Source organism: Pinus tabuliformis, chromosome 7, assembly GCF_031772625.1.
Source record: "Pinus tabuliformis cultivar Carrire ecotype Pingquan chromosome 7, CPIR1, whole genome shotgun sequence".
In the NCBI taxonomy this organism is placed as follows: Eukaryota; Viridiplantae; Streptophyta; class Pinopsida; order Pinales; family Pinaceae; genus Pinus; species Pinus tabuliformis.
In genome coordinates this window covers 568,243,043-568,256,260 of record NC_142293.1, presented here as the reverse complement: position 1 = coordinate 568,256,260, position 13,218 = coordinate 568,243,043, and the positions used below count along the sequence as shown (strand labels likewise).

The window sequence follows — 13,218 nt, the reverse complement described above, 5'->3', positions numbered from 1 at the left end:
GATCCTTGTGTTAATGCTAGGCCTCCCCACCCAACATCCTCTGCGTTGTTGCATCCTGTACTGCTGCCCATGGCCCTGCCACTGTTGCATTCGTACGATAACTCCCTCTGCATCCATCCTGTTGCTGGTTCATCCTCCCAGCACTGCATCCCCTCTCATCATGCTGCATCATGTTACTACACTACAACTCAGTTACTGAGAAGTAAGTAACTGATCCACCCAACTTCTGACATCTCTGTCAGGCTAGAAACACACTCGATGTTGAGGCTCCCTCTGTCGCTAACAAGTGCTCCCTCTACTGACCTCTACGATGTTGCAACAACTCCCTGCATCTTGCACCATTGCACACCTCTTTGTGCCATCCTGCACTAGTGCAACACTCTCGTGCCTCCCGCACTGTTGCAGCCTGCTCACCTCGCACTGCCCAGGGACTTCTGCACTGTAGCACTCTCTGTCGCTTCACCTGTATCCGTCTCTACTGACATCCGCCAGTCCTACTACTCTCTCTTCGGGGCTCCCGTAGCAAGGTATAATCCAAGAGGTTGGGTACCTCAAGGATCCTGCCCCTCATCCCCTGTAGTCCTCCTGACTACAGCTCGATGTCTCCCCACTTCTTCTCAAGTGGCGCATGAGCACTCATGGCAGAATCGTCATCCTCCTCGACTTCTTTCTCCGTCTTCGTTGGCACTACTTTCGAGTCAGAAGCCTCTCCCTTACTCTTCTTCCTTGGACATTCATTCGCAAAATGACCCAGTTCCCCACAATGGAAGCACTTGACGTTGGAGAGGTCCTTCTTCATCCTCTTGTCCTACTTTCCCGCAGATGCTAGAGCCACATCCTCTTCTTCCTCCTTCTTGATCCTGACTCCTTTGCCACTACTCCCTGCCTTGGTCAACGGTCTGATCTCTTCTTGACGAAGAGCCACCCACAGTTCTTCCTAATCCGGAAGACTCGTCCTGCCCAGTATGCTCTGGACAAATACCTCCCAATCCTCGGAAACTGCGTTAAGTGCGGTCCTCACCATTAATTCCTCATCCGATGTGACCCCTATGGAAGTTAGCTAGTCACGGATCCCCTTCAACCAACCGAGGAAGACATCTGTCTGCTCTGCCTTCTGCATCTCGTATGCCCTTAGCTGATTCTCCAGGAGCATCTTCCTCTGCACGGAAGTATGTTGGTACAATGTCTTCAAGGCGTCCCACATCTCCTTTGTCGTTTCCTTCTCGGCAATATGTGGTACCACATGATCCTTGACCCCATCAAGGATGATGCACTTAGCCTTAGCCATTGCCTCCTCGTACCTTTCATTAGCTACCGGGTCAACTGGGATAGCTATCACTCTCGAGACGAAGCCCTTGATGCGATGTCTATCTAGAATGGACAAGATCCTGGCCTTGCAGACCACAAAGTTGGACACTCTGTCCAGCCTGTCCTGATCTCCTAGCCCATTCACGGCCATCTCGTTGCTCTTCTGTCGACTCCTCCGAGTCTCTCTACTTCCCTCCTGGAAGTCCTTTGTTCGACTCCTGCTAAGTCTCTCTACTTCCCGTCTGGAAGTTCTCTTCTGGACTCCCTCTGAGTCCTGATTTCCCTCCTGGAAATCCTTCTACCAATGTCAAGTTGCCCCTCTCCGATCATTTGTGCAACTGCAACACTGATCCGGATTCCTTGGCTAGAAATCCACCTCAGCAGCAACTCCCTCTACCTTGGTCTTGCCTTGTTAGGTATTGTTCTGACCACAGTACCCCACCAGCTTCGCTCTCGCAAACTACCCACAACCTCCTATGCCCCAGCAACTGAAGGATTGAGCCACTTGGCTCTGCGCAATCCCGGCACCGGCAAATCAGCTCCCTCAGCCAACTGCGTCAGCCCTCCTGGCCTCTGCATGAGCCTGATTCTGCCTCTCTCAGCCTTTGCGCTGGCCTCTCAGGCCGAGACTGATGATGCAGTCCCTCTGCGTCACTCCTTCCTCTATTGCCTTCTACAAGGATCAGCTCTGTCACTCGGGATAGCTGAATCTGCTGCAAATGCTCTGCTCGGCTGATGCCTTCAGTTTTCTTGTGATCTGCAACCACACTCTGATACCATGTTGAATTTTCTAAGTCTATCCGTTAGAAAATTAATCTGTATTCTGTTGGTTTATTTCTTCTACTTGTTTAAAAATCAAACAAGTTATTTAATACATTAAATACCAAAATAAACACAATACAGTCACAACATCTACAAATCATCAACTGAAAGAAAACAAGCACACAAGTGACACTGTTATTTTTGGACAAATGTCCCCAGAAAAACCCAATGCGGGAAAACCGATGCAGCTATTCTAAGGGTTATATTATTATGCAGTCTATCTAAGTACAACAGGGTGCCTAATCTGGCTCACCCGACAGAGAAAAATACACGGCAGCAATACCTCTATATCCGGAAACAAGTATTCAGAAAACCTATCCCACGAAACCCTCTCCGGCACAACTGAAGCTCAACGCTGGCCCTTCTGGCTTCTGCGTCAGCCTCCTGCTGATCTGCGTCATCCCTCGGAGGCACTGCGCAGCCTCTGGGAGCCTTTGCTTCACTCCCTCTGCCCTCTGCGTGGATGACACAGTCTCTCTAGGCTCTGCGCTGCCTCTATTGAGCTCTGCGTAGCCTGGACTGATTGTTGCTCTCGCTCTCTCTGCTTTTGTGCTGGTCTCCCAGTATTGTCCCTGCCTCTCTATCTCATACTCACTACCCCTCACTGTTGATCACTGACTCAACTTTGCTTAGTAGCCTCGCTCTAGCAAAATGAATCATTGATCACTCTGGTGTGTTCTTCAACTGACCCTCAAGCCTCTTCTTATACTTTTCTCTTTGGTCCATCAACAGCCGAGATTAAATCTCTAATCAACGGTTAAGATTATATTTGGCTTGATCCATGACTTTAGGAACCTTCTAACCCAGTTTTATATTAATACCCATTAATATTTTATTTTTCCTAAGTTTTGACTTAGGAACTCCATTAAAAATATTAATTATTTTAATATCTCCCAAACCAGGTACAATCTGTCCAAACCATTTCTGGGTCTTGGAGATCTCATGTGTTTTAGCCTCTCCACCAACTTTCATGGCTAGAGCACATCCGATGCTACCCCAAATCAACATGAAGTAAGGGAACAAGCACAAAGCCAAAAATGATCTATAATCCAATTTCAACCTTTGATCAATAATAGAATGTCTCAAAAATATTGAATGGAAACATTTGAATGCAAAAATGGTAGAACTACCTCATAATAGATGACCAACCTTCAACAGATGAGTAGGCTAGATCAATGAATGTACTGACCAGATCATGGATGAGAGGTATGTGACGTTGGCTAGCTATCGGTTCAATCATGGTAGGGTTGTTGGTTGGCAAACTGCAATGTAGGAGTAATTTTTTCTACTAGGGTTACCCATGTATGTGGATTGGTAACGATCTCAGTAGGTGAAATTTTTTAATCTAAGTACCACAAAAATTTCAGAGCGGGAAGATCAAATGGTCTAAAACCAATGCACAAGGGTGTATACAGCTAAAATTGCTTATTCAGCCAAATGGAAGAATCTCAATCAGTAAAAAGAACCTGATGATGGAAGTCAGTAAGGAAGTTGGAGAGCCCTTTAGGAACTAAATTTTTTTTCCTTGTTGCTCTTTCGTAGAATACCTTTTACTCATGGATAAAGGATAAATATGAAAAATATTTTAAGCCTTTTCCATGCTTTGTTATCTAGGGTATTTGAATTTCGAAGAACAATGTGATATTTCAAACAATTGCAGGCATCTTTTCTTATTTTCGTCAATATTTCAACACAAAAGTCGATCAGCTATCTAAGGAATTTGTATTACTGCAAGAGGGATTACTATTTGATCTAAAGTTTGTTACCCACCATTTTTTGGGTGATATCACGAGGAGAATTTTTTTCTCCAAGATGGTCCTCAGTCAGCAGCCCCTTGCAGCCACTCGCTAGCTCGTTATGCCATTTCTCTGCCACCTGAGCCAGCCATGTGGTCCCTCGCCCATCTGCCATGATCATATGTTTAAAGGTGGACCTCCCGAACCTAAAGGTATGCCTTGTCATTTGGTAATTGAGTATTGTGGTTTGCTTATCATGGACACTTATGGGCATGGATTAATGGGGGGATTCGGCAGAAAGAATGGGTTAAGTTTGTATCCTTGTCCGCTAGAACCCTTTTGGATATTAACCTTGCATTCTAGTCTAGTAGGATCTCTTTTACTAAGCATATGGCTTTAGCGATGGTATTTCATAGGAAACCCCGATTTTGGTTGCGTGTTCCCACTCCCTTATCCGCTTATATTACCCCCTTTCCACTCATTATTACCCCATTCATCATCTCTCCCACCTGGGTCCACATAGGGTTGGCTCGCCCGTTCCCCCTGCCCACACCTTGGGTCACGGCCTGCAATGACGTCAAGAGGTTGATGCAGCTAAAAAGAAAGATAAAAACATATTTTGCCGCATTCAACAAGAAAATGTACCACAAAATGCAAAAGATGGTCAAGACAAACACATTTAGCACGTAGGCAAAAGCCAATACATGAGCTCTACCCCATCATCATGGCCATCACCCTGGTTCCTACAAGTTCTATGAACCTCCTTCATCATAAAGGAACCCATGATTGTCCCAACCCCTGGGGGGCAATGAACCGCCCGCCCTTGAGCCCCAAGCAGTTAATCAAAGAAAATCATAAAAGACAAAATGCATAGAGAGAAGGGTGGAAAAATCAAGGTCAGGGCATCTCATGTACCACGATTGCTCCCTCCTATACATTATAAACCCAAGTGTGGACTCCCCTTTATTAGCTACCCTTGTACATTGCCCCTTCTCATCCCCTACTTCATTCACCTATCTGTCACATGCCACCACATTTTGAATGATGTACCTTGATTATATTATACCCTTTAGAAGTAGAAACCACCTAATAGGATTCTTGGTTAACCCCATTTGGAGTTTAGGAGAAATTGGCACATCCTGAAGCCCATTATGGAAAGGCAGGTCATTATGAAGTCCCTGCCTATGGTCCACGATTGGTAAGCTCAATCACTCAATTTCTCTAATGACTTGTTGTACTAGAAGTCTAGGAGACGCATTGGATTTTATGCAGGATTGCAGATGGTCTCCATCATGTGTTTGGTCTCCCTATACAGGGTCCTAATCTTCCAGAGGGTTGCATTGGCACATGTAGTGTGTGCGTTGAGAGCCATGGGCCTCCACAGCAGTAGACAGCACTCCATGGATCCCCACAGCCATTCAAAGATTATTTTTGGTTCACTTTTTGGACGAGGAAGATGCACCTAATCCATCATGCCCAGTTGGCCCCATATTTGCACCATACACATGACAAATGATCCAAGACTTGCACGATGATGTGACATAATCTACACCATCATCCTAGCCCTTGCAGACGATCTACAGGCATCTTCAATTTGTTTGGAGACCCATGAGAACACTTGTGTGCCCCCACATGTCATTTGGAGCACCACAGGTTATTACAAAGAGCCAACCCCTTGTCCACTACTTCTGAGGGTCCTACTCTTCATTATGGCACCCATGGACCTCATTAGGCCTCTTCGAAGGCATTACGACATGCATAGATTATTATTTGATCTCTTGAGAGGCTAATTCTTTCATTTATGAGCTAGTTTGGTGGACTTGTCACCAAAAGTTGGATTATTAGAACATTATTTTATTTTGGGGCTTATGTAAGCCAAGGAGGCTAATTCGAACTCCTCATTAGTGTATTTACACAAGTGAGATGAATTCATTTCCTCATCCTCACTTTGGATTGGATCTTTTCTCGCTCTTGAGAATTTATCGCTTTTTCTAGAGGATGAATTAGAGCTTTATGGATGAATTTTGATGTGTGGATATTGGTCTATCTTATCTTGGAGCTTCTCTATTGTCAATTGTGGATGGTTAGATATATTTTGTTACATGTAAGTATATGTTTTTAATGTTATTCTTGTTTTACTTCGTCATATACATTGGACTAGGATTTTCGCTATTTTTAAATCTAATTGCTACATGCATTTACTTTTTTAAATTGTGGAATTTTGTCTCTATTATAGCATCTCTCAATGTATGGGCCATGTAATGTGAATGAAATCTCCTAGAGGTAATTCCATTAATGAATAGACCTTGATAAGTCATCTCTTGTTGCACATCGAAGTATAAAAGCTGCAAGATCGCTTCTCTTTGCGTAGAAGGCTAGCGAAATAGTCTTGAGGCCTCCTCGACCAAGAACCAAAGGTCCTCACTCATATTCATCATAGACTCAATGGTCCTCGCTCATTCATCATAGACTTCGTTCTCCCAAGACAAAGGCATTGATCTACCAAAAGGTGGTCACCTTAAACCAACTTATTTCACATTTCCCTGGGTCTAGCCAAATTAGGTCACCTAGGGCATCATTTTCCAGGTGAACTAGCCCTCCAAAAAGTTCGATCTCCTAGCCCCTCCTGCAATGGTGTTTTCTGGAGACCCCCTCCAAATTTCCAACAATGGAGTTGTGAGAAAAGCCAAGCTCTAGCTCCGAAATCAAACTTTGCCCTAGCATCCCCAAGGCTAGCACCTCAAAGGATCAATTCACCACCTTTAAGTAAAAATTCTTTCTATGATCCTTTCCCCCACCTTGTCTTGGGTAAGAAAATCATTGGTTGTCGTACTCTTTCCTCCTACCCTAGACTGAGCCCACTTGGTCCCATGTGGTCCCGTTCCTTTGAAAAGACAATTCTTCAAGAACCATCCAGGATACCAATTTCAATAAGGATTTTAAGGATTGGGAAACTCCTTCACAAGTCATATTCCATAAACTTAACCCTCAAATACTCCCTTCCTTTCCCTAGAAGACATTGTACCTTGCTTAGAAAGCAAGCAAGCAGCATCCTTCAAGCTCTTCTGGGAAGGGGATTATTTGTGTCACTCATATCCATTCATTGATTTATCCTTCATCGGTGACTCCATAATATACCGGGTTTCCTCCCATCAGTGAAAGTCCGTAAATAAAAGGGAGCCTTAGCTGAGGTGACAGTGGGCTAAGTCTCCATTTGTTTCCCTTGACCTAGCATTTGCCCTTTAGGGGTCCCCTTTAGGCCCCCTGCTAGTTTGAGTGGTAACAAAGTTCAAAGGAGGAGCTCAAATTTCAGTCTCTAAAAGATCACTACACTGATGCAGGAGCTGAAAGAAGTTTTAAATATGTTTTCTGTTGGGATTTTGTCTTGTTGACTGATAGAGACTTGGGGCTTTAAAAGAAATTGTGAAAGAAATATGAAGACTGCCATGGATGAGCCTTTGAAGATTGTAATATGCAAGTATAGGACAGAGAAGGAGACTATTTCAGGGCAGTACTGAGACTGTACATTTTGGAGCCTTTCAAGGCAGTCAAATTTGTATTCTGAATTCACACTTCAAATATCAAACAGGAAGATATTTTCTTGGAATAGAAAATATGGAGAAAATAGTTTTTGTCGACTTCTGACAAATTGCTGTACATAAAGATGAAACATCCAATGCTGAAACAAGACTAGGTAGCTGCCACAAAATTGCAGTTTATTTAATGCAAATTAAATCCAATACTAGTCCCAGTATTACCATGCAACTGATTGTTTACAGAACAACCCATTTTATACGATGATGTAAGAGTATAAATCAGTGCAGTTGCTGTAAGGAAAAATAAAAATAAAAATTTTAAATAAATAAATAATGATAAAATAGGTCAGAATAAAATCATGTGCACATAGTCTATTGGTTAGATAAAACAGATGTGAATGAGCAAATTCAACGAATGTCAAAAGGTCATTCAATTTTCCCTCCTGATATTTAACTAGGGTTTTAATTTCCAATTGACAAATCAAAATATGTACCTTTCCTTTTCCTCTTTCCTGGGGCAACTGCTTCAGAGTTAGTATCCTGCTGACAAAAGAAAAGGAAATCAAATCTTAAAATCTCCAATTGAACAAGTAGATATAAAGCAAGTTAAAATCTCCTCTTGACCCACTAGGAACTTCCTTTTGTCCAAAGTTATTCAGGTTTCAAGGAAAAAAGCAGTAAAAATGATAGCAGTGAAAATTATAAACTCATTCCCCAACCAAGCCTTTTTTGAAATATCAAATACCTGGCACCTGCCTACCGAAGCCATCAAAAAAGAACGATTCACATTATATCCCCGTATATCAAGCATAGTTTTAAAACTCCGACTCGGCCAAGGGTCGACTCTGACTCGGTATCGACTCGGCCGACTCGATTTCAATGACTCGGTCGTTGTAAAAAATACATTAAATATTTATTTTTTATAAAAACACATAATTTTAAAGATTTTCATTCATGTTTCCAAACACACAGCATTAGAATATAGATAGAACACAACATATGATCAAAGTAGGCTCATGAATATATCCATTATATCAAAATGGCACCCAGTGCATTGTCCAATACATAACGATGATGATATAGAGATCAAAACAAAAACACATAACCAAGGAGGCTATAAATGGCCTCTACAACAAAAGTCTGTGACCAGTACTACTGGCTACTGCTAGAGTTGCCAACATCATCTGGCTCAGTGTTACTTGGGAGCAGGAGCGAAAGTGGGGAGCGAGAGCGAAAACGGGAGCGGGAGCAACATTTTCAGAAGCTCCTGGTTTGGGAGCAAATCCTAGAGGAGTTCGACAACCAATGTCACTAACATCAAGGTACATAGAGGGATTGGTGCTCTTGATTAAATACGAGTTCCATACCCTAATACACGACAACATTCAATGGAAACATTGCAATCCCCCAATCCCGAAATCCTGAAAAATTGATAAGTCTGCTGGATTTTGAATGAAATCTAAAATTCTACTTTCTCCATATGAAATCCAATGAGGCCGAAACCACTCTCAAACATCCTGAGTCATTTCATGGTAATGTTAAAAATTTAAGTAAAAGGATGAAAATGAAGATTAAGGTGAATGTCACTTTTACTTTAAGAATTTAACATTACCATGAAGTTTGAATAGCATATCAATAGTAGAGAGCATTTGAGTGTGTTAAATAGGGTTTGGGAGGGGGAAATGGACCCCAAATAACATTTAACTAATTCATAAAACACATTGAAGTCCAAACCAATCAGCAAACACCTTAAAAAGTCATTAAAAAATTGTTAAATCGTTGTTTTACTGGGGTTACAGGCCGTTGTTTGTGACTCGGCCGAGTCAGTATGGAAACAGTCGAGTTGGCCGAGTCATGGCTAACTCGGCCAAACGAGCCGTTTCTTCTACCGAGTCACTCCTGAGGGCAACAAAACAGATCAACTCGGCCGTTTCGATTTCGAAACGGCCGAAGTTTAAAACTATGATATCAAGGCAAGACCTTCCCAAAGATCATTATTGAAGAATTAAAGCCAAGGTAGAAAAAGTCTAAAATATTAAAAGGTAATTAACACAGAATAGTTCTGAAAAGACTACTGAAAAAATTATCATATCTACAGAGAAGCAGAGTAAACAATTGAAAATCTGTTTTGCTCCTGTACAAATCCTACTTCTTTACGTATGTTTCATCAAATTTCTCCCCATGACATAGATGGATTTACTTTTTCTTTTGATGGTCAGGAAGGACAAGCTAAGGGTTACCAACAGACTTTTAAGAAAAGACTAAGAGAGTTAACAATAGGACCGCTGATACACGAGAAGGTTTCTTTTAGATGGCAGCATGCTTACCTTAGTGCATTTCAATATTCTATGTCTACAAATGCAAGATGTTACTAACAACCAATCAATTGGGTAAAAACATTGTGAAAGAGAACCACAAACATAACATTACACCCCATATAATTGTCCATAGAAAACCAATAACAATTTCAGGAGTGACCTCTGTCTTGTGGTATTTGGTAGAACCATGAGAAACGAGACCCTGACCAGCAACCAAATTGTTAGTTTTTGTAGCATCGGATGTGTTCTAGCCACCGAATTTTGTGGAGAAGCTAGAATACATGAGATCTCCAAAACCCAGAAATCGTTTCTGGAAATTCCACCTAGAGATGACTTAATTAGATTATTAGTCGTTTTTTAAATATTTCCTAAGTCTAAACTTAGAGAATATGACTAACTAATCAGGATTAATTAAGTTGTGGTGTGAATTTTCTAGAAACTCACACGGATTGACTTCTAGTTAATCCTAGCCATAGATTAAGATCTAATCTTCCCTGTTGAAGTCTCAACAGAGGGTTATAAGAAGAAAGTCGATGGGGCTTGGAGAAAACAATTGAGAGGTTCGATTTCATGAGCAAATCGATTTCCAGAGTAGCAGCAGTCAGTTGCCAGAGAGAGAGCTAGTGAGATCAAAGCAGTGAGAGAGGCGCAGAGATAGTGAGGCTGGAAGAAGCTTTTCCAATTCCAGTGAGTACATTGCACAGAGGCAGTGATTGCCACAAAAAGGCAGCGTAGAGCCCTCTTGGAGAGATTTCCTTGTTGGGGAGAAGTCAAAATTCAGTGCCAGACGCTGGGCAGAGGGTCCGAAGGCAAAGAGTATCAGTTTCCCAAATAGCAGCTGACGAGACAGTGAGAGGAGACGCAATTCCGAGCTTGTGGGACGCAATAACTGCGTAGGCTAACGCAGTGACTGCGCAGAGGGAGCAAGGAGCAGCTCAATTCAAGCTGAGGTCAGTTTGGGATTGCCTATGGAGTGAGAAATTTTTCTCAATAGTTATTATTGCCAGTTATTTCTCTATTTGGATTGCTAGATTAAGCATCCATTGATTGTACTCAGATTTTCACACTGCATAATATTAAAACCCTCAGTTGCTGCACTGGTTTTCTTGAGTTGGGTTTTTCTGGGGACTTAGTCCAAAAATAATGGTGTATTTTGTGTGTGCATCTATTTCTTCTAGCATTTTTATTTCTTCCGCAGTATTTGTTTTGTGAAGTTTGAATGTATTTGTTTCAATATTTGTCGTAGCACACAGCGAATAATTTGTTTAATTAAATTAACAAATAGAAGAAATAACATCAGTTGCTGCAATAGGATTCGCGGTTAGCCAAATTTTCACATGGTATCAGACCACATGTTGTAAGCCAGAGAGCTCAGTAGCAGAAGGGAAGAAGAATTTAGTAGCTCTAGGTAAGCAGCAATTCGAAACCCTCAAAGATAGTGCAGTTCCTTGGTCAGGGGGGTCAATTTCTTGAGGAAAAATCCATTTGTCTGATAAAGCGACAGAGAACTCAGATTTCTCCAATTCGAGGATTACCGGACGCAAAGGGAGCAACCAGTATTTTCCTTGCAGAGCAGATCTCTAGCTAGACGCAATATTTTGCAGCAGTTGCTAGTGCAAAATAGCGTCAGAGGGAAGAAAGAGCACACACTGAGGGAAGTTTTCCTCAGGGGACCTTTAGCTTCAAAGGTTCAATTTTCTCTTGTAGATCATCAGTCGTTGAGAGCAGATTTACTCACTTCAACAGATAGTGTGTAGAGCCTAGCAGCAACTGAGCAGAAGAGAAGAGGAGGATTTCGAGTTCTTTTGCTGAGATGGCCACTGTCAGACTACAAGAGGGATAAGCTTGGATGGTGCTTCCAACTATGTCATCTAGAAGGCAAGGATGTCCTTCCTTCTGGATGAATATGGCCTGAAGCCATAAATTGATGCAATGGTAGCTATTCCCCAGGATGTAGATCAGCTGAAGGAATACCGAAAGGAGATGGCAAGGGCAAAGAGGTTGATTCTTGACGGTGTTCGAGATCACATTGTATCACACATAGCGGGCTAGGGAACAGCCAAGGAGATGTGGGATACACTTTCCACGCTATACCAAGGCACTTCTGAGCAGCGAAAGATGTACTTGGAGGAGAAGTTGAGATGCACCCGAATGCAAAAAGGGGAACACATAAACCCCTACCTCACCAGGATTCGCGAGATCTGGGATCAACTGTCAACTGTTGGAGCAACACCTCAAGCCACAGAGCTAGTATGATTGGCACTCAACAATGTCTCTGAGGACTGGCAGGTATTTGTCCAAAATATTTTGGGCAAAGAAACATTACCAAAGTGGGACAAGATGTGGGTCGATTTGCAGCAAGAGGAGTTGAGGCGAGACTTAGTGAAGAGCTCCATCAGTGGCAACAGTAGCAGCGGGTCAAAGCAGGTGAAGGAGGAGGAGAATGTGGCCCTCGCATCAAAGGGTCCCAATGGGACAAGGGGAGCAGCGAAAGAAGAAGAAGGCTTGTCAAAGGTCAAGTGCTTCAGATGTGGTGAGTTTGGCCACTACAGCACCGAATGTCCTCTCAGGAAGAAGGACAAGGAGGAGAAGCAAGACCAACAAGCAGCATTAGCAAAGATCGATAGGTTTTCCTCCAGGCTGGAGGAAGACTTCGCCATGTTTGTTGACATACCTCCAGGAGTGAGGTGGGGAGATTTGGTTTGTAGCCTCAGAGTGCTACGGTTGGGCAGGATTCTTAAGGAGGTCCACCTCTTTAATCAATACCTTGCTACAGGGCCCACAATATTTCAGTAGCAGGATGGATGAGCGGCAGTAAATGCAGTAAGATGCCAGAGTGATAGATAAAGAGTCTAGTTGCATGTCAAATGTTGGGGAGCGCAGTGCAAAGTTGGCAGCAGTGCAGTTGGCACAGTGCCCTCAGTAACAGCGCAGATGCCTCAGTGACAACGCAGATACTAGCAGCAGTCAGAGACTCAGGTGACAGATGTATCATACTGATCACAGTTGATTTAGTATTTAGGATGCTTTTCAATTGCAGCTGCAGCAACAGCAGATGGATAGGGAGTTGCAGTGCAAATGCAGTGTTGGCAGCAGTTCAGCAGCACAGATGCCATCACATATCAGAGTTGCGCAGTGGTTGGTGGGCAACAACAACCATACACCAGCAGCGTGACAAGAGATGATGCAGAGACAAGGTGTTGTTTCAGTAGGTTGCAACAATAGAACACATTCCTCGCTAAGAAGGAGTGTTAGTTTTTGTAGCATCGAATGTGTTCTAGCTGCAAAATTTTGTGGAGAGGCTAGAAAACATGAGATCTCCAAAACCCATAAATTGTTTCTGGAAATTCCACTTAGAGATGACTTAACTCGATTATTGGTCATTTTTTAAATATTTCCTAAGTCTAAATTTAGGGAATATGACTAACTAATCAAGGTTAATTAGGTTATGGTGTGAATCTTCTAGAAACTCACACGAATTGATTTCTAGTTCACCCT

General features: G+C 42.7%; 1 protein-coding gene across 2 annotated transcripts in view; it reads right to left on the bottom strand.

Annotated features, from left to right (window-relative positions):
• The window catches only part of LOC149248691 (putative DEAD-box ATP-dependent RNA helicase 29), a 211,009-nt gene that overhangs the window by 157,343 nt on the left and 40,448 nt on the right, over positions 1-13,218 (bottom strand). Inside the window, exon 5 of one of the 2 annotated variants that reach the window (XM_089458516.1) lies at positions 7,897-7,945. In XM_089458516.1, coding sequence (XP_089314642.1) covers positions 7,897-7,945 — 49 coding nt within the window. The remainder of the gene's footprint in view (positions 1-7,896; positions 7,946-13,218) is intronic. The other variant, XM_089458517.1, reaches the window with a different exon arrangement.